Source organism: Vicia villosa, linkage group LG7 (assembly GCF_029867415.1).
Source record: "Vicia villosa cultivar HV-30 ecotype Madison, WI linkage group LG7, Vvil1.0, whole genome shotgun sequence".
Lineage (NCBI taxonomy): Eukaryota > Viridiplantae > Streptophyta > Magnoliopsida > Fabales > Fabaceae > Vicia > Vicia villosa.
The window spans coordinates 43,731,750-43,759,426 of record NC_081186.1 but is presented as its reverse complement, the minus strand read 5'-3'; the positions used below and the strand labels follow the sequence as shown (position 1 = coordinate 43,759,426).

The window sequence follows — 27,677 nt, the reverse complement described above, 5'->3', positions numbered from 1 at the left end:
CTTATGAACATATTAGGATGGTTAGTTTACATGGAAATTGATTGCATATAAGAAAACGAAAGTCAAGTGCATATGTACATGAAGAACACTATGCTCACTATACGACTCTCATGGGACTATGTTAGGAGTTCAATCTTACTCTATATGATTTGAGAAGATGATTGGAAAGCTTTGTTTGTATTAATATTGCTTGGAATATAGAATTTGAAAATTACAAAGTGTATGTATTTTTTGGAGAATTTTATGATAATGATAGCTATGCTCTTGCCCTCAATTCGTGTCCCCTCTTGTTGCTGAAGTATGCTACTCCTTTTATAGCCCAAAGGCTGCTTGGAAGTGAAGCAAGAAGCTATAGTTGTCTTTGTTGAAAGTTTGGTTCTTTAATATTAAAAAACTTTGAATTTTTGACCAAGCCTTGACTCCATTCAATGCTCTTGCCTTGGGCATCAATCTTCTGCAGAAAATTGAAGATTTTGGAGGTGAGTCATACTTGGAGACCAAGTCACCAATTATCCATGCAATTTTCTTTTGATTTTAATCTTAAAATAAGATAAAATCATGTCAAAAATGGATAATATAGATGTGGGCTTTGTCTTGGTCGTGGGAGGCCCATAGTAACATGGCAAAGATGTTTGGACCACAAAAACTTGGCATCTTTTGGAAAAAAAACATTTTTGAGCAATGTTGATTTCATGCATTTTCCCAAAATTTAGCCAACTTCAACAAGGTGTAAATCCTTCAATTTTTGTCATATGAAGGAGATCTTGCACTTTTTGGAAACCTCAAAGAGTCCTCTAACCAATGTCTTTGGTCTCATGTCAAAATGATTTTTGGTTCTCCTTGTGTGTCCTTTTGAAAAAAGTGTCTTTTTGTTGACTTTGAAAATGACCTGTAATGTCTTTGGCCATATTTTTCAAATGGTGAATGCTATGACCATGGGATCAATTGCATTTGAAAGATAATTGAATTTCCTTCAAAATGAGCTTTGGTTGACATTTTTTGGATGAAGGATGAGAGAGTTATGATCAGTCAAAGTTGAGTTGACTTTTCAGGCAAAAACCCTAATTTTGAATCTTAGGGTTTTGTTGATTTTTGATCTTTCCTTGATGAATTGTGATCATCCAATGATCAAATGTTGAATCCTTTGACAAAATATGGATTTTGACAAAAATTTCATTTTTGACTGTCAGTTGACTTTTTTGGTCAAACGGGTCGTCTGTTGACTGTTTGAGCTGCTGACGGTGCGTCTGAGTGAATTGAAGCTTGAAAATTTGAATGATGGTACTTTGAGATGTATGGATGTATTTGAAATCCATTTGAGCTCTCAAAACTTGTTGCTCCTGTTAAAACAAGAAAAACCCTGATTAGGGACTGTCTGTATAGGAGGCAGTTAAGCGTACCTGATTTTTGTGCAGTGTTGAGTTTCTGCTAATCATGTGATATTCAGAAGACTTCTAACACAAAAATCTTGGAAATTTGAATTGTGAATGATTGATTTGATTGATTGTACAAATCACTGTGAATTGTACTGTCTGCAGTTTGTCTGTCAACCGACTGTTCGTGTACTGAAGCAGCAGTTAAAGTGAAAAATCAACTGTCAAAGTTAATTTTCTTTTTTGTTGTTATTTTTGTTTTTGTTTGGTGTGAAGCATGAAAATTTATTTACATGACTTGTTAGAAAACAGAAACATAATAAATAACTGATATTTACGGTATGCGGGCAAAATTACCGATAATAACCTGAAAATTGTTAAATGCACAGAAATAGAAATATTTGACTGGCAGAAAACACACAAGTTAAGATTTGATTTTTGAAAAAGAGATTTGAAAAGATTTTAAAAATAATGGAATATAGTACAAAAGTTAGTGGGAAACCAAAAACAATTGTTACCAGTACAGTGTGAGTTTCCTGCTTTTGCGCCTGCAAAAAGAGTTAACTCTGCATGATTGTGTTAGTACTATTTATCTGTAAAATAAATAAATAGTATTTGTGGTGTAATGAACAGCATTTGGCGTTTGCGTAAGAATAAATTCCACTGTTAGCCAAGTTACTGTGTAAGAGAAATTCTGAAATTTAAGCACTTCATATGTTTAGGATATTTGAAATAAAAATCCATGTTTATATGAAACTCTTAATTTTCAGATTTGAAGTTTTCTTAAAAAAAGAAGTGGGCAAATTTTGGGGTATAACACTTTCCCAGTTAGATTCACCCTTAGGAAAGAGAGAGATGAATCTTTCCTTACAAATGTGTCACACAACAACCAGAACCCATGTGACACCGTTCAATAGTCAACTAAACACAAGGCTGAATCAGACGTGGGGAGGTTAACCAAATCTCCCCCTCAAACAAACAATCATGGAAATTCCACACCGCCTATCTATGCATTGTACATAACAGTCTCATCTTGAATTTTCAAAGAGGTCTTGAAAAGAAAACCTGAATGAATCCTTTTACTTGTACTGAGCTCTACTTCCAACTCCCATAAGCTTATGCCTGAAATAAATTAACATTTTGGGATGGAAGGTTCAGTTGATTGTATTCTGACCAATCAACACAAAAAGCAGATGTCTCCTCTTCCAGATTAGGAGAAGGTTCCAAACAAATGTATTCATACTACATAAGTTTAGCACCAGAACATCTGTTCTTCAACTGGTAGCTGCATACCAGTATGCCATCAGTTCCTTCTTCTTGGAACACACAATACTTGACAATCTTGAAGATCATCAAACAACTTTGCAGATGAATATGAGGAACACTGATCATTTGAACCTCTTCAACCTCAAAAACCATGCCTTTATGAGTGGACTTGAGAAAAGATCTCAAGTATCTTTGACACTTGTACTAACGTTGAAAACAATCTGCTACAAATTCTGTTGAAGACCATATAACCCTAGAGATCTTCTTTCAAAGATAGGATTATGCATCAGATGCTATGCAGCAGAAAATAGCCATATATCAACAGAGATTACACAATGCTTACTCCCAGAACCAGTTGTAAGCATGACATCCAAGAATTGCGGCTGAACAATCCAACAATATGCTTGCTTCTTCTCCAAGCAACACAGCAAGACCTAACCAATATTCTGACCAGAAAGAAACAAATAAGCACAAAGAATACCTTATCATTAACTTCACTCCAGCATGAATCATTTGGATATCCTTGATATCAGTAACACCATCTTCCCTTGCCAAGAGAATACACCTGTTATGGTCAGTTTGGTCCAGTCTTCCACACATAGGTCCATCCTCTACTTCTAGGGACCATTCAATATGAACATGAATGTTCAAACAATCAACTACCTCCAACAACCAGAAAGTATCTCCCATGGATCTCATCCAGAAACAGACAGGATGCCTGCTCTGATACCAATTGAAATTCTGGTATGACAGAACCCAGATGTCTTATACGATGTCGTGACATCTGGTCTGTTATAAACGCAGCAATGGTAGGATAGGATGATCTTTAATTATGGTTCAACACCAGTATTCTAAACAATCATAATAATACTGGAACCATTTATGCATAGTGATAACTCAGTTATCACAACCAGATTTTTATCTGAGGTGGTTCTGTAAAAGCACAAGCTTTGGAAGTATTCCCTGATGTCATATTGAATGTCGTTACATCTGATCTGACATTATAAAACAGACCAGGTAGGAAAAATAAAACATTGCAGAAAATAAAGAACACATCAGAATTGTTCACCCAGTTCGGTTCAATCAACCTACTCTGGGGGCATACCAAGCCAGGGATGAAGTCCACTATCAGCAGTATCAATTCAGAGCTAAACTCCCAGTTTACAACTCCTCACTTAATCACTACCCAATGACCCCTCTACCTAGGTTCTCCCTAGATATGGAATATCTCCATTCCACTCCCAATCATAGCAATGATGTCTAGCAGTCAACAACTCAGCCACTGCATCGACGGCTTAATCACCAACAATTTAAATATACATAATGGAGTAGTTCCAAGAACACAATCTTCACTCATTGCTTCACAGCTTCTGAGTGAATAAAATAAACCTCTTACCTACAGGCTTCGAGGCACAAATCAGTGACCATCCCACAACCTGGGTGGTTCACCTACACACTAACCCTTAATGGTTACATCTTTCTAAACGACGGCTAGCTTAATAAACTAGGTTACAAAGTTTCCTATTTATAACCTATTCCCAACTGGACTTGGGCTTACAATCACAACATTATTTGCTGTTACAAATCACAGAAAACTTTATGCTAAAAACAAGGTCTTCAATCATAAGTTTCCTAATTTATCTTCATAATTAGAAACTGCATAATTCTCGAATATTCTAATCTTGATTCTCTTGACCTTTAAACCTGCGCCACATAGGATTGCATAATATTCCATAGAATATTCTGCATCTTTTGAGTACTTACTGAATCTTTATATTCCAGCTCAGCAGGCGCGTGACAGCTAAATATAACAGTAACTGCTGTCAAATACTGATGTCACAGAGCATGTCGTGACATTCCATAGAACATCTTGATATTGTACCTGTTCTGCATAAATCACAGCAAACAGTATTCTTCACTTCAATTCTCTGCTTCTCACATATCAGGGTGCCAAAAAGACAGCCCATGATTTGTTCTATTACTGATGTACAATCAACATAATCTTCAGTTTCCCAAAATAAAGACTGAGATAAATAAGGAAACATAATAGAAACAGAACAGAAAATGTAACAGCTACTGCTGTCAAACACTGATGTCATGACGTCGAGCATGACATCCAACTCACAGCATGTATTAGCTTACACAACCAGAACTTGCATAACCTTTAACACTACACACCACATGTCATGACCTTAGTCAAGACAATAGAATACACATGAATGTTTTACCACAAAATGCAGCCAATCAAAACATCTACAATATCTCTCTTTTCCTTGAGTACTGATAAGCGATGACAGTGATGGCAGTGATACTGATAAGGGGTTATGTCTCATTCAGAGTCTCATTCATGTTTTCTTGATCTTGAAATCCTATGATTCGTATTTTATGTTTTTGCTTCTTGTTTAGATAAACTATTTTAGCAGAATCTTTCGATGGAGGCCTACCTATTTGTTTACTGTGAAATTGGTAAACAACCTATGGTTTCTGAAAAAATGGCTTACTCACAAGATTAACTAGTGAATTCTAAGACATGTGCTTTTGTACTTAGGCTATTATTTCTTGAATTAAGAACACTTCGACAACGTTCATATTCTTGAAAATTGTTTATCTTAAGTTGTTATAATGTTACTTTGCAGAATTGTAAAAAAATGCAATAAAGGACACTTGAAAATAAACTGCAAGAAGTAATGAATTCTGGAAATATAAAGTAAATTGCAAACTGAACAAAATATGATGTTTATACATACCTTTATCAATGATTTTTTCCCAATATCGCAGGTACTTTGAGTATTTGCGTGATTTTGTACAAATGATGATATACCCCTGATCCATAACACTAATGCTCCTATATATACTTGTACATCCCAAAAATATTCTTACTAAGAAGGGATTTGTAGTCGCCTGAGATAAATAACAAGGAAGATCAGGATGGGACGTTGATCGAGTATCAAACCCATCACCGAGACCCTCGGGCCGGGTAGGTACGTTACCTAGGCTGTAATCAAGACCTACGAGCCGGGTAGGTTCATTACGCGACCTAGTCTCATACCAACGGGCATGAGCTGAACAAGGATATAACGTTTAAAGCGGTGGTCGGCCCATTAATGTTACCGTTATACAAGGCTTAAATACATGATCATGGCTGGCGATAGACGTTTTGGAATACTATGAAATGTAGAGGGATCCAAAGGATGCTTCTTATTTCAGGGCATAAAAGAGAGGCTATATAGGGGGCTCCCACAAGAGGGATAGCAAGATATTCATCTTGGGTTAAGACATACCACTGTCATAACACCAAAATCCCCCAAAATCCTACAAAAATCTACCACATTGCGGATCCCCCTATTCCTTTAGGGAAGTCACCTAGTTTAGTGTTTTTCGCAAGAATAATACTAAATCGAAATAATTGTCTTTAACATTCGTTCTCCCAGATGTCACGTTTCGCTCAGCATGTCTTTCATTCACCCCGAGGCTCCACGCTTCTTCTTTCGAAACTGGATAAGGACAAAATTCAGTTATTCCTTATTCCAATTCAAACCAAACTTCGTCGAACGTAATATACTGTTCGTCGAGTTACACCTTAAACTTAGAAAATATTTCCAAGTTCCATTGAACATCTCCCTCTTGTGCAGAGGTGACTTCGATTAGACTTCTCCAATAGGCTTTCTTGTCGAAAAGCTAACAACATTATTCAATATATTTGTTTTCTTCCTTATCACTTTGAGACAACCTTGGCGTCGAAATTTCCAGCCAACACTATCTTAATGGATCTCCACAGATTGTGTCTATGGCGACGGTTGAAGAAGAACTTGATCTGAAGAATTTCGACAAATGTTTTGGAAGGATATTCAAAGCTACTTCCCTCTTAGCAGATCTATCAAAACATATGAGGTTTAAATTGGAGGAAGTTTAATTGAATCAGGAAAAATACAAATTTGATTATGAAAATTTGTAAGAATCAGACCTCTTTGAGGCCTTGATGTTCACCAGTGTTTAGTTCCAAAACAAAAAATTATTGGTGCATCTTCTTGATATGGTGGTGCATGCTATTGTTCCGTTTGAGAACGAGAATTATTGGTAAAAATCCTTGATGTGGTGGTGCAAACTGTTCCAACATAATTACATAAGATGGACCTCTAAGATTAACAACACCCAAATTAATTTGTGAATAAAAGGAAATAGATTGAATTATGGATTAAAACTTTTTTTTTCGTTTTCATGCGGTAATATTTATGCAGGAAAATTCTTAGGTGGACATGGACCTAAGAATTTGTTTTACACACAACCAATCACATAATTTTAATTAATTAAAAAATAAATTAAGAATTTTCTCTCCCCTTCATAATCTCAACCACCATATGAATCCAATTAAAAATAAAATTAAAACAAAAATAAATTAAAAATTACTAGTTTCTTATTGATTGTGTCTAAGAATATAGATTTATGACCGTGTCCATGCAAGAATTGCTCTATTTATGCAATGAGCTAGTAATATTTAATATGGCCTATTTGTCCTGTCGGTAGAAAGTGTCTAATAGTGAAGGAGAGGATTCAAAGTAGTCTAATAGTTGTCTTCATCAGTATTAATATGTCTTATACTTTTGTTTTGTTAAGTTATAGACGGAGTGTAACGACAATTTTGACTCAAGTCTGTGGTGGTGGAGATCCAGTCACACAAAATAAAAATAAAAACTGTTTTTTCTGATCCATTTGATTTAGATCCAAGGGCTAATAAAACCTTGATTGTGGCAGCATTTTCATGTCCTTGGTCAGCCAGAGTGCGACTCATACTCGACGACAACAACAACGTCTCCCTGAACAATCTTATCTTTCCTCTCCCTCAACTAATATATTGTTTTAGTTTTATGTGCCAGTCGGCAGCATTGGAAAAGTGTCCGGTGGTGCGCGGTTAGATTAACAAATATATCTTTTTATTTTTTTCATTTTTGTTTTAGGCTGTTGTTCTTTCTTTCAATATAACAGTAAAGAGCTGTCCAAAACTTGTGAAAGAAAAAGAGAAAGAGGATAATGAGTGGAGAAGGAAAGGTGGTGTGTGTGACAGGTGCTTCTGGTTTTATTGCTTATTGGATTGTTAAGTTCCTTCTTCAACGTCGTTACATCGTCAGAGCCACTGTTCGTGATCTAAGTAAGTAAGTGCTTCGTTCTCTTTATATGAATTCATTAACATTCATGTTATTTGATTGGTGTGCAAGCAGGTAATCCCAAAAAGGTTGACCACTTGATTAAACTTGATGGTGCAAAAGAGAGGTTGAAACTCTTTAAGGCTGATCTTTTGGAAGATGGTTCTTTTGACTCTATTATTCAGGGCTGTCATGGTGTCTTTCATACTGCTTCACCTGTTCGTCATGTCGTAGATGACCCTCAGGTTCTTTTCATTTATAATCTTTTGTTTCACTGTTAAATTTCTAAGTCAATATTATTAATTTTATAAGTTTTTGCAAAATTTAAAAATAGGGATCAATTTGTAAGTTTGAAAATTAAAAGGATTAATTTGTAAAAGTTGAAATTATTTAGGATCAGTATGCAAAATTTGAAAATTTTAGAGGACGTTTGAATTGATTCGAATTTTAAATTCTTTACAAAATTTCAGACTGAGTTGATTGATCCGGCACTAAAAGGAACTATTAATGTTCTTAAATCATGTGCGAAATCACCTTCTGTGAAACGAGTTGTCTTTACTTCTTCTGTCGCTGCAGTTGCGTTAAACACAAGGCCGAAGAATCCAGAAGTTATAGTTGATGAAACATGGTTTTCAGTTCCAGATTTCTGTAGGGAATCACAGGTTCGCGAAACTGGCAAATGCCAATTTGATGTGTTTTTTTTGTTGACATGACATAAAGCCAATTTCTGTTTATGTTATCAGTTATGGTATCCTCTTTCAAAAACTTTGGCTGAGGCTGCTGCCTGGGAATTTGTAAATGAAAACAAGATTGACATGGTTGTTATTAACCCAACAATGGTTGCAGGACCTCTCTTACAACCAGAGGTTAATGAAAGTGTTGAACTAATTCTAAACCTAATCAATGGTAATTCTTTCATCACATAAAGTGCATATGTCTGCAACATTCATTGTCTTGCTCATGAAATAGTTGTTTCTCATATCTCTTGTGTTACTTTATCACTTGTTTTGGTTAACTAATAATAGTGAACTTTTGCTAAGTGTGTGACTTATTAATTAATGTCATATTTATTCCAGAAAAGAATTGTCATGTTGCATAATAAAACAATCTTGGAATTTTTTAATGCAGGCATACCTTTTCCAAATAAAGCTTTTGGATGGGTGAATGTGAAAGATGTTGCGGACGCCCATATTCGTGCATATGAGATTGCTTCAGCTAATGGAAGATTGTTGGTGATTTTAGTATCATCAATGCAATTTTGGTAGTAATGTGATTTACTGAAGGCCGATGCAATTATGCGTTAAGCTTGAAACGAGTTAGGGTAGTGCGGAGTGCACGCTCGTGGAGCCAAACGTACAATTGAATACGAATAATAGAAACGGGGTTCCAAGGGGCGGAGCCCCTGGCGGGGTGCGGGGCAGCGCCATGCCGGGGTCCAAGGGGCAGCGCCCCTGGCTGGGGTGCTTCGTTTGAATAGTTGCACCCTTTCCCAACGGACATAACCGTTTTACCGAACAGGTGCTTCGTTTCCAACCAACATAACTGTTTTAGCGAACAGGTGTGTCTGTTCGTTTCTATTATTGGTCTCCTATATAAGGAGTCTTTTGGTCTCGATTTAAAAACACGAAATTATATACTTCCTCTACATTCTAATCTATTCTCTATTGTCAGAAACAGATCGATTCTTCAAGAATTATCCCCGCAAAGATTTCGTGAACCCAGACAAGTATAGGGTCGAAATACTTTGTTCGGAAAGTGAACAAACACGATTCTTGAAGATATCCAGGATTATCACACCAGATTTCTAACAAACGAACAAAGTATTTATTCTGATAATCATGGCTGGAGGAGGAAGTACCGTGAAGGAGATGACTAAAAGTTTCGGAAAATTGGGAAAGTTTCAAGGACAAGACTTCAGGCGTTGGCAGAAGAAGATGCATTTCATGTTGACAACGTTGAAGGTGGCACACGTCCTGTCTACACCAATTCCAGAACTTGTAGAGGATGACACGGTTGAAAATCTGAGACGCCGATCAAAGTGGGAGAACGACGACTACATATGCAGAGGGCACATTCTTAACGGTATGTCTGATCCCTTATTTGATATTTACCAAAACGTGGAATCTGCAAAGGAATTGTGGGATTGTCTCGAAGCCAAGTACATGGCAGAGGACTCATCCAGTAAAAAGTTCCTGGTGACCGACTTCAATAATTACAAAATGGTTGAATCGAGGTCTGTCATGGAACAATTCAATGAACTCCTCCGAATCCTTGGACAATTCACACTGCATGGATTGAATATGGATGAAACAATATCTGTCTCAAGCATCATAGACAAGTTGCCTCCTTCATGGAAGGATTTCAAACACAATCTGAAACATGGAAAAGACGAATTGTCTTTGATCCAACTTGGAAGTCACTTGCGCATAGAGGAATCTCTACGAGCGCATGAGGATAACAAAGGAAAGGGCAAAGAAATTGCTGGACCCTCGGTTAATATGATCGAAGAGGGTGGTAAGAACGATAACAACAAAAACAAAGGAAAGAAACATGCTTTTAATAACAAAAAGGGCAATTTCGGTGTTAACAAGAAACCGAAACTAGAATGCTGGAAGTGTGGCAGAACAGGCCACTTCAAGAAGGATTGTCGCTTCGGTAAAAAGCACGACAACACGAACGCAAGTGGTTCAGGAAAGGGGTCTAAGGACCAATCCGAAAACCAAGGTCAGAAATCAATTTGTGAATTGAATAGTTTGATTAAACATTCGGTTTCACTAACTTCTGAGGCATTTTATGTGCAGGATGATGCTATCGCGTGGTGGATTGATTCTGGCGCCACAACTCATGTTTGCAAGGATCGTTTCTGGTTCAAGACATTTGTTCCAGTGGAAGATGGTTCTGTTCTATACATGGGAGATGATCACTTCGCTCCCGTTGAAGGCAAAGGAAACGTGGTGCTAGAATTCAGTTCTGGAAAGACTATTACTTTGTTTAATGTATTGTATGTTCCTAAGTTACGTAAGAATTTAATTTCTGGTCCTGTATTGAATAAGCTTGGATACAAGCAAGTGTGTGAATCCGATAAATATATTTTATCGAAGTCTGGTGTGTTTGTAGGATTTGGTTATTATAATAATGGAATGTTTATGATGAATTTGAATGGAGTTCCTAAAGATTCTGGTTCTATATTTATGTCTTCTTCGAATATTATCAATTTTTCGTTATGGCACGCTCGTTTAGGACATGTACATTATAAAAGAATGCATGAAATGTCTAAAAACGATTTAATTCCTGTTTTTGATGAAAATAACGAAAAATGCAAAACTTGCATGTTAACAAAGATTACTAGACAACCTTTTAAAAGTATAACAAGGAAATCTATCATTCTTGAGTTAGTACATAGTGATTTATGTGATTTGCATGCTACTCCATCATTAGGGAATAAAAAATATTTTGTCACTTTCATTGATGATGCATCTAGATTCTGCTATGTTTATTTGTTGCACGCTAAGGATGAAGCCTTAGATAAATTCAGAATTTATAAAACTGAAGTTGAAGTGCAACGGAATGTGTTGATTAAAACATTGCGTACTGATAGAGGTGGTGAATACTATGATCCTGTATTTTTCCAATCCGTAGGAATCATTCATGAAACTACGGCACCTTATACACCTCAACAAAACGGTGTGGCTGAAAGGAAAAATAGAGTTCTTAAAGAAATGGTAAATGCCATGTTATCTTACTCTGGTTTGAGTGAAGGGTTTTGGGGAGAAGCTATGTTAACAGCTTGTTATTTGTTAAATAGGGTTCCTAATAAAAGGAACAAGATTACCCCATATGAACTTTGGTATAAGAAAAGACCCAACTTAACATTTCTACGTGTTTGGGGTTGTAGGGCCGTGGTTAGACTCCCGGACCCAAAAAGCAAAACTTTGGGCGAAAAGGGTGTAGGTTGCATCTTTGTTGGATATGCTGAACACTCCAAGGCTTATAGGTTTTATGTTATAGAACCTAATGACTCGATTTCTATTAACACAATTATAGAATCAAGAGATGCCATATTTGATGAGAATTGTTTCTCTTCCATACCTAGACCAAAGATATCTATACCTAATTCAGAGGAATCTCTAAGGGATGATCATTCAAATGATGTACCAAGTGAGACACTTGAACCCCGTAGAAGCAAAAGAGTTAGAAAATCTAGATCTTATGGATCTGATTTTCAACTATATTTAGTTGAGGGATCAAAGGATCAGATTGAGACTCAATACTATTATTGCTATAGTATAGAGGAGGATCCAAGAACGTATGATGAAGCTGTCAAATCTCGAGACTCTGTTTTTTGGAAAGAAGCAATTGATGAAGAGATTGGTTCTATCATGGAAAATAATACTTGGGTATTATGTGATTTACCACCAGGCTGCAAACCATTGGGTTGCAAATGGATCTTCAAAAGGAAGATGAAAGTCGATGGTACAATTGACAAGTTTAAAGCTAGATTAGTTATCCAAGGCTTCAGACAAAAAGAAGGGATTGATTATTTCGATACCTATGCTCCAGTTGCGCGTATCACTACTATTAGATTGTTGATTGCCTTGGCGGCTATTCATAATCTAGCGATCCATCAAATGGATGTCAAAACAGCATTTCTGAATGGTGATTTGGAAGAAGAAGTGTATATGAAGCAACCTGAAGGTTTTGTAATGCCTGGTAATGAGCACAAAGTGTGTAAACTAGTTAAGTCGTTGTATGGGCTGAAACAAGCTCCGAAGCAGTGGCATCAAAAGTTTGATGAGGTTGTTTTGTCTAATGGTTTCATTCTAAACCAAGCTGACAAATGTGTATATAGCAAATTTGATACATCCGGTAAAGGAGTTTTCATTTGTCTATATGTTGATGACATGTTGATCTTTGGCACCGACCAAAATCAAGTTGATAAAACAAAGAATTTCTTGTCATCAAAGTTCTCCATGAAGGATATGGGAGAAGTAGACGTTATTCTTGGTATAAAGATTAAACGGGAGAATAAGGGGATTGTAATTACGCAATCTCATTACATTGAGAAAATACTCAAGAAGTTCAATCATGAACATTGTTCTCCAGTAAGTACTCCCATGGATCCGGGAGAAAAGCTTATGCCAAATACAGGTAAACCTGTGGATCAACTCGAATACTCAAGAGCTATAGGCTCTTTGATGTATGCTATGATTAGCACTAGACCGGATATTGCTTATGCGGTTGGAAAGTTGAGCAGATTTACTAGTAATCCTAGTAGACATCATTGGCATGCGATAACTAGGGTATTCAAGTACTTGAAGGGTACTATGAATTATGGATTGTCATATATGGGATTTCCTTCGGTGTTAGAAGGTTATTCAGATGCTAGTTGGATAAATAATGTTGAAGATTCATCTTCTACAAGTGGATGGGTGTTTTTGCTTGGGGGAGGTGCCATCTCATGGGCTTCCAAGAAGCAAACATGTATAACTAGTTCCACAATGGAATCCGAGTTTGTAGCATTAGCTGCTGCTGGTAAAGAAGCAGAATGGCTAAGGAACTTGGTATATGAGATTCCGATATGGCCTAAACCGATATCACCAATTTCTATCCGTTGTGATAGTAGTGCCACACTGGCTAAAGCATATAGTCAAATATACAATGGAAAGTCTAGACATTTGGGTATTAGACATAGTATGATTAGGGAATTAATCATGAATGGGGTGATATCTATTGAGTTTGTTCGGTCGCAACAAAACTTAGCTGACCACTTGACGAAGGGGTTAGCAAGAGACTTAGTGAAGAAGTCGGTAATTGGGATGGGATTAAAGTCCATTTAAATCTATTAGTTATGGTATACTCAATTCCCTTCTAATACAACGTTAGAAGCAGAATTCAATGTGGAAAGATCATAGTTAAAGATTGGAGCAATTGTGTTTATCTTCCCAAGGTATGTGCTCAGACCTGCAAGTGATGGCTAGGTTGAAGTATATCTTCTTAATGGTTCTTTTGAAAAATTGTTAATGCAGGTGCAAGATTAAAAGGATCACCTATGTAAGCATGAAGTTTTGCCGCTTCAAGAAGCTTGGACTTGGCTTCCTATATGCTTATTAATGGATAAGGACACATGGCTTGTAAAGTGTCAAGTATGAATAGTAGAGTATTGTAAGAAACATATGTGTACTATATCTTTAGATATTCAAATGGATTGACGGGTTCAATCATTGTGACACCCCGATTTTCGAGTATTTGAAATGTGTATTTGTACTAAGATGAAAATTCAATCGCAAGACATTTTCTTCTATGCATTTGTTTGATCGTTATACATGTAAGTAAATCAAGGATTATACTAAAATGGGGGGAGTTTGTTGGTGATTTTAGTATCATCAATGCAATTTTGGTAGTAATGTGATTTACTGAAGGCCGATGCAATTATGCGTTAAGCTTGAAACGAGTTAGGGTAGTGCGGAGTGCACGCTCGTGGAGCCAAACGTACAATTGAATACGAATAATAGAAACGGGGTTCCAAGGGGCGGAGCCCCTGGCGGGGTGCGGGGCAGCGCCTTGTCGGGGTCCAAGGGGCGGAGCCCCTGGCGGGGTGCGGGGCAGCGCCATGCCGGGGTCCAAGGGGCAGCGCCCCTGGCTGGGGTGCTTCGTTTGAATAGTTGCACCCTTTCCCAACGGACATAACCGTTTTACCGAACAGGTGCTTCGTTTCCAACCAACATAACTGTTTTAGCGAACAGGTGTGTCTGTTCGTTTCTATTATTGGTCTCCTATATAAGGAGTCTTTTGATCTCGATTTAAAAACACGAAATTATATACTTCCTCTACATTCTAATCTGTTCTCTATTGTCAGAAACAGATCGATTCTTCAAGAATTATCCCCGCAAAGATTTCGTGAACCCAGACAAGTATAGGGTCGAAATATTTTGTTCGGAAAGTGAACAAACACGATTCTTGAAGATATCCAGGATTATCACACCAGATTTCTAACAAAGATATTGTTTGTCTGAGAGAGGGGCGCACTATTCAGATCTCGTTACGATCTTACATGATCTATACCCAACATTACAAATTTCAGACAAGTAAGTTCTTAAATTCACTAGAACTAGTTACGGTTTGTTATATCCACGAAGTATTGATACATGGTTTAAAAAAAATATATCAAAATTTATCACAAAATAAATTAGACTATACTCCAATACGACTTATGAAACTATGCACTCTCTACAATATTATCAGATGTGAGGATGAAGAACCATATTTGACAACATATCAGATTTCCAAGAAAAAGGCTAAAAGTTTGGGAATCGAGTTTACGCCTTTGGAAGTCAGCCTCAAGGAGACAGTGGAAAGCTTCAGGGAGAAAAAGATTGTCGACTTTTAATCCGCCACGACATCTCACTTAATTAATAAACACATGATAAGATGTTAGTATCATTTGATCCATGAAGTGGAAGTGAATCCCACTTAGGAGAAGAATAACACTTATGATTGTTTTGTTGAATAGAAGTTGTTGACAACTTCAATCATGTTCACTTTGTTGTTATTATAAATTCTGTTGTTGAGAAGGAAATGCCATTGTAAAATAAGGTGTGTAAAGTTTGTATTTAATCAAAACGGGTCAATATTGTTCAGCAATGGAATAAGGTCTAAAATTGAGTTTTAAGGGCATGCATGTAAATTGGTTTTGTCTTCATGTTAACCACCTTGTTCTCGAAGGAATTTTGTCTTCATTTTAGACTTCTAAATTTGGTTGAAAACTTAGAAGAAATGATTTTTTTTTAATCATATTAGGAGAAAAAAGAATATTTTTTAAACATGAAAATTACACATTTGAAAATTTAAATAGACAACCCATATTTACGTAGGAAATTAGATGAGGACTAAACTAAATGTTTTAAAGATGTGTTAAAATTTGTTTTTCGAAGACTGTAAAGAAATTTAAATTCATAATTGGTACGCCACAATAAAAATTGACATGGCTTAACACATATAATACTATTTTGGAATAGGTAACATGTATATTGTCGGGGAGTAATGCTATTCATACACTCAATTGTTACATCAATACTTACATCCAACAGTACTTTACAGTAGTCACTAATGCAGTCTAAAAACTTAGTTAATTCAGTAATGAAGTTGGTTAATTCAACATCCAGATATTAAAAATAATTTTTTAGCAGTCACAAAACTTTGTTAATGCAGTGTAAAAACTTTGTTAAATGAGTAATAAAGTTGGATAATGCAACATCCAGGTATTAAAAATATTTTTTAGCAGTCATCAAACTTGGTTAATGCAGTGTAAAAACTTGGTTAATGTGGTAATGAAGTTGGTTAATGTACGTCCAGATATTAAAAATAAACGTCTGTACATAAATAGTGTCGTCCATACATTTTTTTTAATAAGCAATGGAATTAAGAGAGTAAAAGGGATGCTCCTCCCCAATACAAGAAGGTTACAACGAAAAACACAATAAAGGTTGAGTGTTCCAACCGAAAAAATTACAAACCGGCACCTTCTTATAGAAAGAACCTAACCAATGCCACGACGAAATAGTAATCTCCGACATACACTCTATGAAACTAAAGGACTCATCTTTGAATATAATGGCATTGCGCTTGTTCCACAAAGTCCAAATCGTTGCAAGCCAAACAACCGACAAGATAGCTTTCTTGGAGAGATAATTAATCTTCTCACAATTAAAGAAGAAATCAACAAACTCATCAAAAGACAAAATGTCCCCAACTCCAAGCCACATATAAACTCGGCGCCAAACTCTAATCGAAACAACACAATTCGAAAAAAGATGATCCCGAGATTCTTCCTCCTTCGAACAAAAAACACAAAAAGAATCCCTACCCTCCATCAAAATACCACGTCTCACTAAATGATCACGAGTAGCTATACGGTTGTGAATAAATCTCCAAGCAAAGAAAAGAATTTTAGAGGGAACCTTAACTTTCCAAAGATGAGAGAGAGCACGAACTCTATTCGCAGCCACCACCTCACCCGACAACTTGTTATTGAGGAAGACATAGCAAGACTTAACCGAAAAAATACCATCCAACTCCTCTTGCCAATAGAACAAATCTGACTCAGCCTGCTGAAGTACAAAAGTCCGGAGAAGCTGTTTCAGCTGACAAAGAGACCGCCGAACAGCAGCGCTGCCAGCTGCTGAGCCGATCGCTGCCGCCTCCTCAGAGCCAGCTCTCTGCGGCTCCTCCGTGCCCCTGTGACTCTCAACCACAGCCGCGGATTGGCTAACCCCTTCTCCATCGTTCGCAGCCAGCCTGAAAGCTATACTGTCCTCCTGGAACAGCTCTGGCAGGGCCCAATTCCAACCATTGTTGACCAAAAAACCTGCAGAAAAAAAACTGGAGAGGTGGTTGTTAGCCAAAGAAAACAGAGTCGGAAATTCCTCCATCAACGACCGCTGCCCAGACCAATTAGCATACCAAAACGGCGTTGAAACTCCATTGCCAACAATAACTTGAACAACACTAGTAAAGTTTTCCAGAAGAAGCTTTTCATAGTTGTCTGAGATGATTAAATCTCTCCACCACACCGAGTCGTTTTTATGCACCACCGATGAATCTCCAACCAAAACCTTAAGCTTTATGTTACCATACCTTGCAACCAACAGATCTCTCCACACCGCATCTTTTTCCGTTAAAATTATCCATTTCCATTTGCTAAGCAAAGCCACATTCATAATTTCAAGATTTTTTACTCCCAACCCTCCTTCTTCTCGAGACTTACACACCGTATCCCAACTAACCAAACAAATAGAACATTTGAGATCTCCACCTCCCCAAAGGAACTTGCGTTGAATCGAACACATCTCTTGTAACACCTTCCTAGGAGCCTTATAAAAAGAAAGCGTGTAGATTGGTAAGGCATTAATGACCGAGTTGATGAGAACAACTCTCCCCGCCATGTTAAGATTGGTACCTTTCCACACCGATAATTTCTTCTTAAGCAAAGCTATAGATCTTTCCACATAGACAATTTCCTCGGGTTATCTCCTACCTTAACACCTAGAAATTTAAAAGGTAACATCCCTACCTTACAAGATAAAAAGCTCGCCGCGGCTTCCATGAACCAATTTCCCATGCTAACCCCATACAAATTACTCTTATGAAAGTTTATCCGCATACCCGACATCATCTCGAAACCTCTAAAAATTGACTTTAGACTCCAAAGATTAGGTAGATCACACTCGGCAAAAATTAATGTGTCGTCCGCGAATTGGAGCAAATCCACCTCCTTATTACCATTAATCTTGAAACCACGGAAATCTCCCAATAGTGTAGCTTTTTCCATGAGCGCCGAAAGAACTTCCATCACCACCACAAACACAAATGGGGACAAAGGATCCCCTTGACGGAGACCTTTCTCCACTACAAAATCTTGTGTTACACTCCCATTAACAAGAATAGACGTCGAATTGGTGAATAAGCTACCTTCTATCCATCTTCTCCATCTCTCACCAAACCCATCCTTTTAAAGACATATCTCACAAAGTTCCAACTTACTCTATCATAAGCCTTCTCAAAGTCCACCTTCAAAACCATGCAACCACGCTGTCATACCCCAATTTTTGACCTAAGATACCACCTCATATCATTTGCATATACATCATTTACATCACTAACAAATTGCATAGCTTGTGTTTGTTATTTGTGACTCAGCAGGATTTAAACAAGAAATCACTCATCAGTACAAATATAAATTAGGGTTTTGTCTTCCCTTCATCTCAAAGGAATCATCTTCATCAACAGTCAACATTTGGACCTCAAAGATTCATTTCAACAAGATCAAGGGTTCTGAATCAACCAGATTAGGGTTTTGACTGAAGATAGCATACTCCTGACTTTTGCTCAGGATTTGACCTAATTACTGGGGGACATAACTTCAAGACCCCAAGTGCATCATTTTTACCTAATCCATTGGCTCAAGACATCCCCTACACAAGGATTGATCAACAGTGAAATTTCAAATCATCAGAATAGGGTTTTAAACCATCAGGGACTGAAATCAGGGATCACATTTGGGAAACCCTAAAAATCCCCAGGAAGTCAATCAAAGGTTTCAATCATCTTCAAATAATCCCTATGACAACATCCAATGGAAATTGTGTCTCAATTCAAGATCCACAGTCATCAATTTCATCAGGTCGACAATTAGGGTTTTGACCTAATTCACCTGAACAACTGACTTTTTAATCAGAACATGGTGCCACAACTTAATCCATGGCTCAAGGTCCTCCAATAACTCAATGTGATCCATTCATACCATTCATTTGGTAAGGATAGCCTGGTTCATTTGAAATCTCCAGAAACGCGATTCGTCTAAAAAAGTCAACTGTACAAAATCACCATTGACTTTTGGGTAATTTTGGTTAACCATGAATTTTGAAGTTTTGAATCATCAATATATGATATATGAAGTCATTTGATCAAGAAAAATCAAGAAAATCAATCAAGAATCAAAAAGTCAAAGTTTGACTTTTATACTTAGAAATTTTTTTTAAGTGTTTTTCAATGGTTTTTTTCAAACTTTGAAAGGGAATAACTCAAAATTTCACCTACAAACTGAAAAAAACTTCCAACATTAAAGTTGTAGATTTTGATCCAATGAACAACTTTGTCACATATAATGATTTTCCAAAAGATCAACCATTTAAGAGATATGGAGCTTCAAAGTTGGTATCTTTTGAAAATTTCACTTAAAATCTCATTTTCTTCAAAGTTCATGGATCTTTTTCACCCATTTCCTTAAAGGTCTTGAAGAAACTTTCAACTAAGGTTTTGAAGTGTGTAACATGAGCTTTCCAAAATGTCCAAGAGCATGAAAAAACATGGAGCATAGCTATGGCTTTGAATTTTGCCATTAGTGAGCATTTTCACTTGAAATTTCAAGTCATTTTGCCAAAATTTTGAACCATAAGGCATATGATCCAAATAATGATGCATAGATGCAATAATTGGAAGATATTTTCTGATTTGAGATCAGAATGGAAGAGGATAAGAAGCTTGGAGATTTAACCATGGTTTAGTCACTTTTAACCATTTGCATTAAATGTAAAGATTCCATTTTATCTCCAAATGCCAAATCACCATTCTTTGATCAACTTGCAAAGCTTGAAGTTCAGAATCCTTGGCCTATAAATAGAAGTCATTTCCACTCTTCAAATCACAACAAAACCTCACAAATATAGGTTTTCTCTCTTCTTTCTTGAATTGCAAGTTTCAAGTTTCAAAGGGAGGTAGAAAACTCAACCTCCAAATCCTTGAAGTTATGGCCAAAGTGATGGTTCTAGCAACTCATAAACATCATATGGGATGTGTTTGAACCACTCACACACCCCAAATCACCCCAAAACTAAGATTCACTCTTCAACCTCCATATGAACACATGATGAGCCTTATCATGCCAATTTTCATTCCACTTCATTTCTGTCCAAATTAACACTTCCCACACCTCATATATATCACATATGAGCTATCCAAACACTCATCATCAACCTGAAACATCAGAATCATCGAGCTCGATTCACAGTTAGGCTTAACTGCAGATCGGGTACCACCAACTGCTCCAGGTGTTTTCAATTCACTCCAAGCATCCAGACACCTTCCATAATCATCATTGAAGCTATCCAGATTGTTACAAAGCATCTGTAACACCTCCAGATCAAAATTCAATTCTCAGTTTGGCCGTTTTTGAGTTAAGTACACTTGAACTTCAAACTCTATGAATCATGCATCATAAATGAAATATTGCTTTGCCATCTTGTTTCTGCACTATCACTGATCAATAGCCCTCAATCAATTTCACAATTCATCAATCATACACGATTTCATGTTCAAATTCATAATTAGGGTTCTTCGTGTTCATGCAAAAATCAACCATCTTAGAACAAAAATAAATGAAATTAAAGATCACCATCATGTTCCTTATGGAAAATCGAGTGAAATAGACCCTTTACTTGATCAAAATAATCCGGTTTCAACGATTTTCAAAAATCAGTTAGGGTTGTGTTCTTGGCGCGTTTTTTGGTTTGGAAAATTCAAATCCTTGTTTTAAAATATATTTAATTGAACGCGTATGTATTACAAGCCACAAGCGTGGCTCAGTTGGCAAGTGTTTTGCCTGGTGAGAGTGAGGGCGTGGGTTCAAACCCTGGCAGGACCAAATCTTTTTTTTAAACACTTATTTTCTTCAATTTTCTTAACAACTTTAACTAATTAATTAACCAATCAAATCAATTCATTTTTTATTCATTTTTTACACACTTCTTATTTTATATATGTATTTTATGAATATAAAAAAAAATCACAAAAAAATATTTATTTAATACATTTTTAATTAGGTTTAAAATGACATATTTTTAAGTGTTTTTAAATACTTTAAATATTGTTTTTCACTTGATTTTTCAAATCTAATCACTTGTAAATATTTTGTGATCAAACCCTAATCATTTAGATGTTAATTAAGTATAATTTTTGTGTTTATCTTAATTAATTTGATTCCTTTCAAAATTTCAAACTGTTCTAAAACAAACGATCGACGTTTTTTAAAAAACAAATCACTTTCAAAACCATTTCTTTTTTGGTTCTCCTTTCAAAAACTTTTGATTAAATCTTTTTGGATTAATCAATTGATTTCCAAAACCTTCTGGGCCTCTCGAATATTAGAGAGTGTAAGTCCCTTTCCTTTTTCTTTGTACAGTTTTTCTTTAAAAAACAACACAAAACTTCTTTCAAAACAAAACTTTCAAACAGTTTTTTTCAAACGACGAAACCTCTCGTTTTTAACAAAACAATCAACCATGTTTTATAAAATAAAACATGGGCCTCCACATAGGTATAAGTCCCAAACCTCTTTTGTAAATACTTGTTTACATAGCTTTTGAATAAACTCAAGTGGGCCTCTCCCCGAGTATAAGTCCCGAGCCCCGTGTATACAAATGGATCATGCTTACAGGTATATTTCCTTCATAAACTCCATTATATACACACACTTTGTCATATATATATATATATATATATATATATATATATATATATATAACTGTTCATATTTTTTCATGTACTTGTTCATATTTGTTCGTACTTGTTCATATTTGTGATTGTGTTATATATGCTTGTTCAACTTAGTACAACACTAGGTTCCCCATAGCCTCCTATTGGGCTTCGTGCAAAGAATCTCCCTAGTTTAGGTTAGGACATAGAGTATGGTTTCCCGGTGAAATCGCTCTAAGAGCTCAAACCAACTATACCACGCCTCCTCTTGGGCTTTGTACAAACGACTTGTCCCTCCCATAGCCTCCTCTTGGGCTTACAATGCAAGGACCCTCGATTGTCCCTCCCATAGCCTCCTCTTGGGCTTACAATGCAAGGACCCTCGGATAGCCTCCTCTTGGGCTTCGTACAAGGACCCACGGGCTTCTTATAAGCATCCCCAATATCCAAATCAAATACCCTAGGAGATTAGACATTTATCATCTCTATGATAGGAGTATCTCTTCTATATCATCACAAACAATTAATCAATCAAACTTCTTTTTGCCACAAGGCTGGCTAATCAATCAAATTTCTTTTTTGCCACAAGGCTGGCTAATCAATCAAACCGTTTTGCCACCATACTGGCTGATTAATCAAAGTTTTTGTCACAAGGCTGACTTCATTGAAACTTTTGCCTCAAGGCTGGCTGATTAATCAAAACTTTTTGTCACAAGGATGACTTCATTGAAAGTTTTTGCCACAAGGTTGGTTAAATACAAAAACATCTTTATCATTCTAAGCGCCATAAGTGGCACAGCCCAGGGCTTATAATGAAAAGATTTCAAACAAAAACAAACAGATGTATGTGATGATATAGATTAGATACATTGAACATTGAGATGACATTTGTCTCTTTTCCTTTGCTTCCACTAGCATAAGTGGGAACTACGATTGCTCTGACTTTCTCAACATCCCTTTGAGAATACATAGGCACAAGGTCGTATCCTTGGCGAGCAAAACTTCTCTCTCAAACCACTCAAACCTTAGCACCCGTAGACCCCGAGCTACAGATGCTCTAATTCCCTCTAAGGGATATGTATGCAGAGGATCGCGATGATCTTTGCGAGCATAATCAAACAAACACCTTAGGTCCCACCTATTTCACCAGAACCTCCACCGTAACATAGACTGAAACAAACATAACAAAGAAACCTATAGAGTATTATAGATACGTTGGGTGCTAATACCTTCCCTTCGTATAACCAACCCTCTTACCCGGAATCTCTCCCCCACTTTTGCATTGCTTTTAGTTTTGGGATTTGCATCTGTTTTTAGGTTATTGCAGCTTTTTTCCTTTTCCTACTTTGGAAACAATAAAAAGTTTGGTCGAAACAAAAGAAAAATCATTTTTTCACTCGAGCCCGAAGAAGGCATCAGGTGTCTCATCCCGAAAAAAAGACACGATTTTTCCCCGCTACAGAAAAATGGCGACTTCACTGGGGACGAAACTTTTTATTGTTTCCAAAGAAAGGGTTATTTCTATTTGTCTTGTTTTTATTTTATCCTTGTTACATGTGTGGTTCTTTGGTTCTGTTACTTGTGTGATTCTGTTACAAGTGATACATTATGGACAAATCCTAACCCGGATTAAGTACACATAAGAATTAGGTGGAGGGTATAGGCATGTATGGCATACAAGGAGTTCAATCCTTAAAAAGCTGGCATGAGAATCCTTCCGCTCAGTGGAGGTTCCTTGTTTGTAGTATATGTTTAGCAAGTTCAATTGCGAAGACATTATTGCTTTCATTGAACTATAGAAGCTGAGTTGGCTGTAGAACCCATAACTCATCCTGGCCTTATTAGGTTGTGGTGCAGAAACTATTCAGGTGAAGACTTGGATTAGTTGTCATGCAGAGAACCACACTCAGACGAGTTTTTCTTGAGAATATTGCTGGCTCACAAGTTCAGTTGTGCAAGCCGGTAATATCCGAAAGAAAAATGTAGACTCTGACGTATCAGTAGAACATGTTGTGCAGGTGATTAAACCCTAGTACTATCCCATGTTTGGTTCTCTGGCCTCATGCTCGTGACGCTGGACCTTTGAACCTATTTGTACCATGTTTGTGTTACCATGTTTGCAATACCATGTTTGCGTTACCATGTTTGCGCTACCATGTTTGTCGCACCATGTTTGCTTTACCATGTTTGAATATGTGGCATCCATGCATCCATGCATTCATACATTCATTAAAAAACCCATCTTTTTCCATAAAAACATGATTTTTTCCAAAAAAATTAGAGAAATTTTCCTTGCAAACATTATAGGATTAAGTTATGGAGTGGGTAAAAAGGCATACCAAGAAATACGGTTTCAAAGCGCCTAATGTGGAAAGACTAAAAGAATTAGCATCTTTTGTACAAGATCCTTCCGATTTTAGGAAAAGCCATGGAAAGCTTTTGCCTATCTTGAACACTCATGTTGATGAAGGACTTCTCAAAACTCTGGTTCAGTTCTATGATCCCGTCTACCGGTGTATCACCTTTCCAGACTATCAATTGGTACCAACCTTGGAAGAATATTCCAATCTTTTGGGTATTCCAGTGTCTGACAAAATACCTTTCAATGGTTTGGAAGCCATTCCTAAGTCACAAGCCATTGCAGCAGGTACCCACTTGAAGAAATCTGAAATAGAAAGCAATTGGACTACCAAAGGAAACATTCCGGGTTTGACTTCGCAGTTTCTAATAAAGAAAGCCTTTGATTTCATTGAAATTGGTAGCATGATAGCTTTTGAAGCTATACTAGCCTTGCTCAATTATGGGTTGGTTCTGTTTCCCAACGTCAACGACTTTGTTGATATCAACGCCATAAAGATCTTTCTGATTGGAAATCCTGTTCCGACTTTGCTTGGTGACATGTATTTCTCTATTCATCATAGGAATCGCCAAGGTGATGGAATCATTGTATGTTGTGCACCTCTTTCGTTCAAATGGATTGTTTCCCACTTGCCTAAGTCTCCTATTTTCACGGAAAACCGAGAAGGTTTGCATTGGCCTCGAAGACTTATGTCTCTTACTAATAATGATATCCATTGGTATACTCTGGCTCGCTGCGGTACAAAAATCATTGATAGTTATGGAGAGTTCGCCAACGTACCCCTCATTGGTACACAAGGAGGAATTAACTACAATCCGGTCCTAGCCCGACGACAACTCGGGTATGCAAATTCAGTTAAACCAATTGGTCTCGCAGTGGAAAGTTACTTCTACCTAGAAGGAGAGGATCCTCAAGGGTTGAAAACAAGAATGGTGAGAGCTTGGTACGACGTCCGAAGAAAAGGAAAAGGTGAGTTAAGGAACTGCATTGCTACGAACACCTACACCTACTGGGTGAAGAAAAGAGCAAGGGGGTTTCAAATGCCTTATGATTATGAAAAACCCATGTTCCCTATGGTGTCTCAACTACCCAATGTTCCCATTAACACTGTGGAAGAGTACCAGGAGATTTTAGCCAAGATGAGGTTAGAAATGGACTCTTGGGAAGAAAAGTTTCGTAAAACTGATGAGGAAAATAGAAAGTTGAAAAAAAGAGTGAAAGATCACGAAGAAACACTCTATTATCAAAATGGATGGCTCATGAGTAAAGATGAGAAGATCCGTCGGAAAGATGCCGCAATCAGGAGGTACATCAAAGAAAGCAAGAAAAATCTTGAAGCCTCGACAAGCAACGCTCCGATACCTGACAATTGGAAGAATGTTGTTGACAAGCTGAGGGCTGAAAAGGCCGAGTTGAAAGCTTACTATGGGAAAGAAATCATGAAGCTCAAGCTGCATAATGCATTTGGTTCTTCGTCTGATGAAGATGCTTAGGATTTGTTTAGATTTTCATTTATCATTTGCTTCTGTAAGGAGCTACGCTCCAATGTTGTAACATTTCCCATTATTTCAATAAAAGAATTGTTTGTGTTCAAATATTTGCAAGGAAATAATCTTTAAAATGTTTGGGAAAATCATAAACTTCTTTTTGCATACATCATTCTGCATATCGAGTCTATTGTCTAGAGTCTTATCTCTTGGATTTTTCTCCAATAGATCGTCAAGTTGTCGCGTCTCAAAGTTTCTCGACCGCGTTCGCAATCAGATCACAGATACAATACTCGTTCAAGCAGAAGAAGAGTAATGGAACACTCTGAACAAGAGAATATTGAGCTCCGTGGTACAGTGACCACCTTTCAGGAAAAGTTGGAAACTCTCACTACTCTGGTTGACTCCTTAATGGCCGCACAGAATCAGCCGCCGCCACCCAACAGTCAAGCAACAGTAACATCTGAAGTCACTACTCCAGTTTCTACAGTTGCATTCAGCATTCCATCTTTCTCCATGCCAGAAGGTTGGGGCACGCCTTTCAACTTTGGTGCAGGTTTTCGCCATAATTTCTCTGGGGTCCAAATAACTACAACTAAAGCGCCTGCCACACAAGGTTCGGCATTTATTCCACATTCAGGGGTAACTTTTTCCCGAATCACTATGGCACTTTCTCAACCCACTATGACAGTTCTGACCCCTACGGTTCACACTGTTCCTTATGATGGCAATGAGATTTATCATGATCAAGGTGATAGCACAAATCAGCGTAATCTTGTGGAAGATCTCCAAGAACAGTTCAACAAGATTCAACTGGAAGTCAAGGCTATTAGTGGGAAAGATTTGTTCGGAAAGAATGCCCAGGAACTATATTTGGTTCCTAGTGTACAAATACCAGCTAAATTCAAGGTCCCTGACTTTGAGAAGTACAAAGGTAGTTCTTGTCCACAAAGCCATCTTGTGATGTATGCTAGGAAGATGTCTACCTATGCAGATAATCATCAGTTGCTCATCCATTACTTTCAAGACAGTTTGACTGGTGCCGCACTGAAGTGGTACACAGGTTTGGATATCACCAATATTCGGACTTTCAACGACCTAGGTGAGGCCTTTGTCCGACAATACAAATACAACTCGGATATGGCTCCAGACAGAGATCAACTCCGATCCATGGCTCAGAAAGACCATGAAGCTTTCAAAGAATATGCCCAACGATGGAGAGAAACTGGTACTCAAATTAATCCACCGTTAAAAGAGAAAGAGATGACAAAGATCTTCTTGAATACTCTTGGCCCGTTTTATTATGAACGCGTGATTGCTAGTGCTCCAAGTGATTTCACCGAAATGGTAAACATGGGGATGCGTCTAGAAGAAGGAGTCCGAACCGGACGTCTAACTAAAGAAGGTGGATCTTCAAGCGGAACCAAAAAGTTCGGAAGTGGTTTCCAAAAGAAGAAAGAACAAAGTGTTGACATGGTATCCCAAGGAAAGCCAAGAGGAAACGTTAATCGTCAACAACAGATTTCTGATATTGCGCCAGTCGTTAATACAGCACCAAATCCGGGATTTACCCCGCAGTTTCAACAACAACAGCCTCGACAACAGGCTCAACAATTTAACAACAATCAGAATCGTGTGCAAAGAACTCCACAGTTCGATCCGATTCCAATGACCTACACAGAGTTGTACCCTGCTTTGATTGAAAGAGGTCTTGTTCAAACTAAAGCACCACCACCTGTACCTGAGAAACTCCCATGGTGGTATAAAGCTGAGGTCTCATGCCCTTATCATCAAGGAGCACCTGGCCATGATCTTGAGCATTGCATAGCTTTGAAATATGAAGTTCAGAGGTTGGTTAGATCTAATCTCCTCTCTTTCAGAAATTTGAATCTTAATGTGCAAGCAAATCCGCTGCCCAATCTTGGAGGGCATGTTGTAAACATGGTGTATGGATGTCCTGGTCCATACCGAGTCTATAATATCAATTTCTCAAGAGCAGATTTGGTACAAATGCACGCCACTC

The 27,677-nt window shown here is 37.4% G+C and overlaps 2 protein-coding genes across 2 annotated transcripts; one reads left to right on the top strand and one right to left on the bottom strand.

Annotated features, from left to right (window-relative positions):
• Positions 1-7,652: 7,652 nt before the first annotated feature.
• LOC131617157 (cinnamoyl-CoA reductase CAD2-like) lies at positions 7,653-15,274 on the top strand. Its single transcript, XM_058888511.1, has 7 exons — positions 7,653-7,785; positions 7,856-8,025; positions 8,251-8,442; positions 8,524-8,686; positions 8,909-9,008; positions 14,779-14,865; positions 15,023-15,274. Exons 1-7 carry the CDS (start codon positions 7,668-7,670, stop codon positions 15,165-15,167), a joined length of 975 nt encoding a protein of 324 aa, XP_058744494.1. The 5' UTR covers positions 7,653-7,667; the 3' UTR covers positions 15,168-15,274.
• Positions 15,275-16,239: 965 nt separating this feature from the next.
• On the bottom strand, positions 16,240-17,721 carry LOC131618953 (uncharacterized). Its single transcript, XM_058890100.1, has one exon. The coding sequence runs from the start codon at positions 17,719-17,721 to the stop codon at positions 16,240-16,242; it is 1,482 nt and encodes a 493-aa protein (XP_058746083.1).
• Between the last annotated feature and the right edge of the window lie 9,956 nt (positions 17,722-27,677).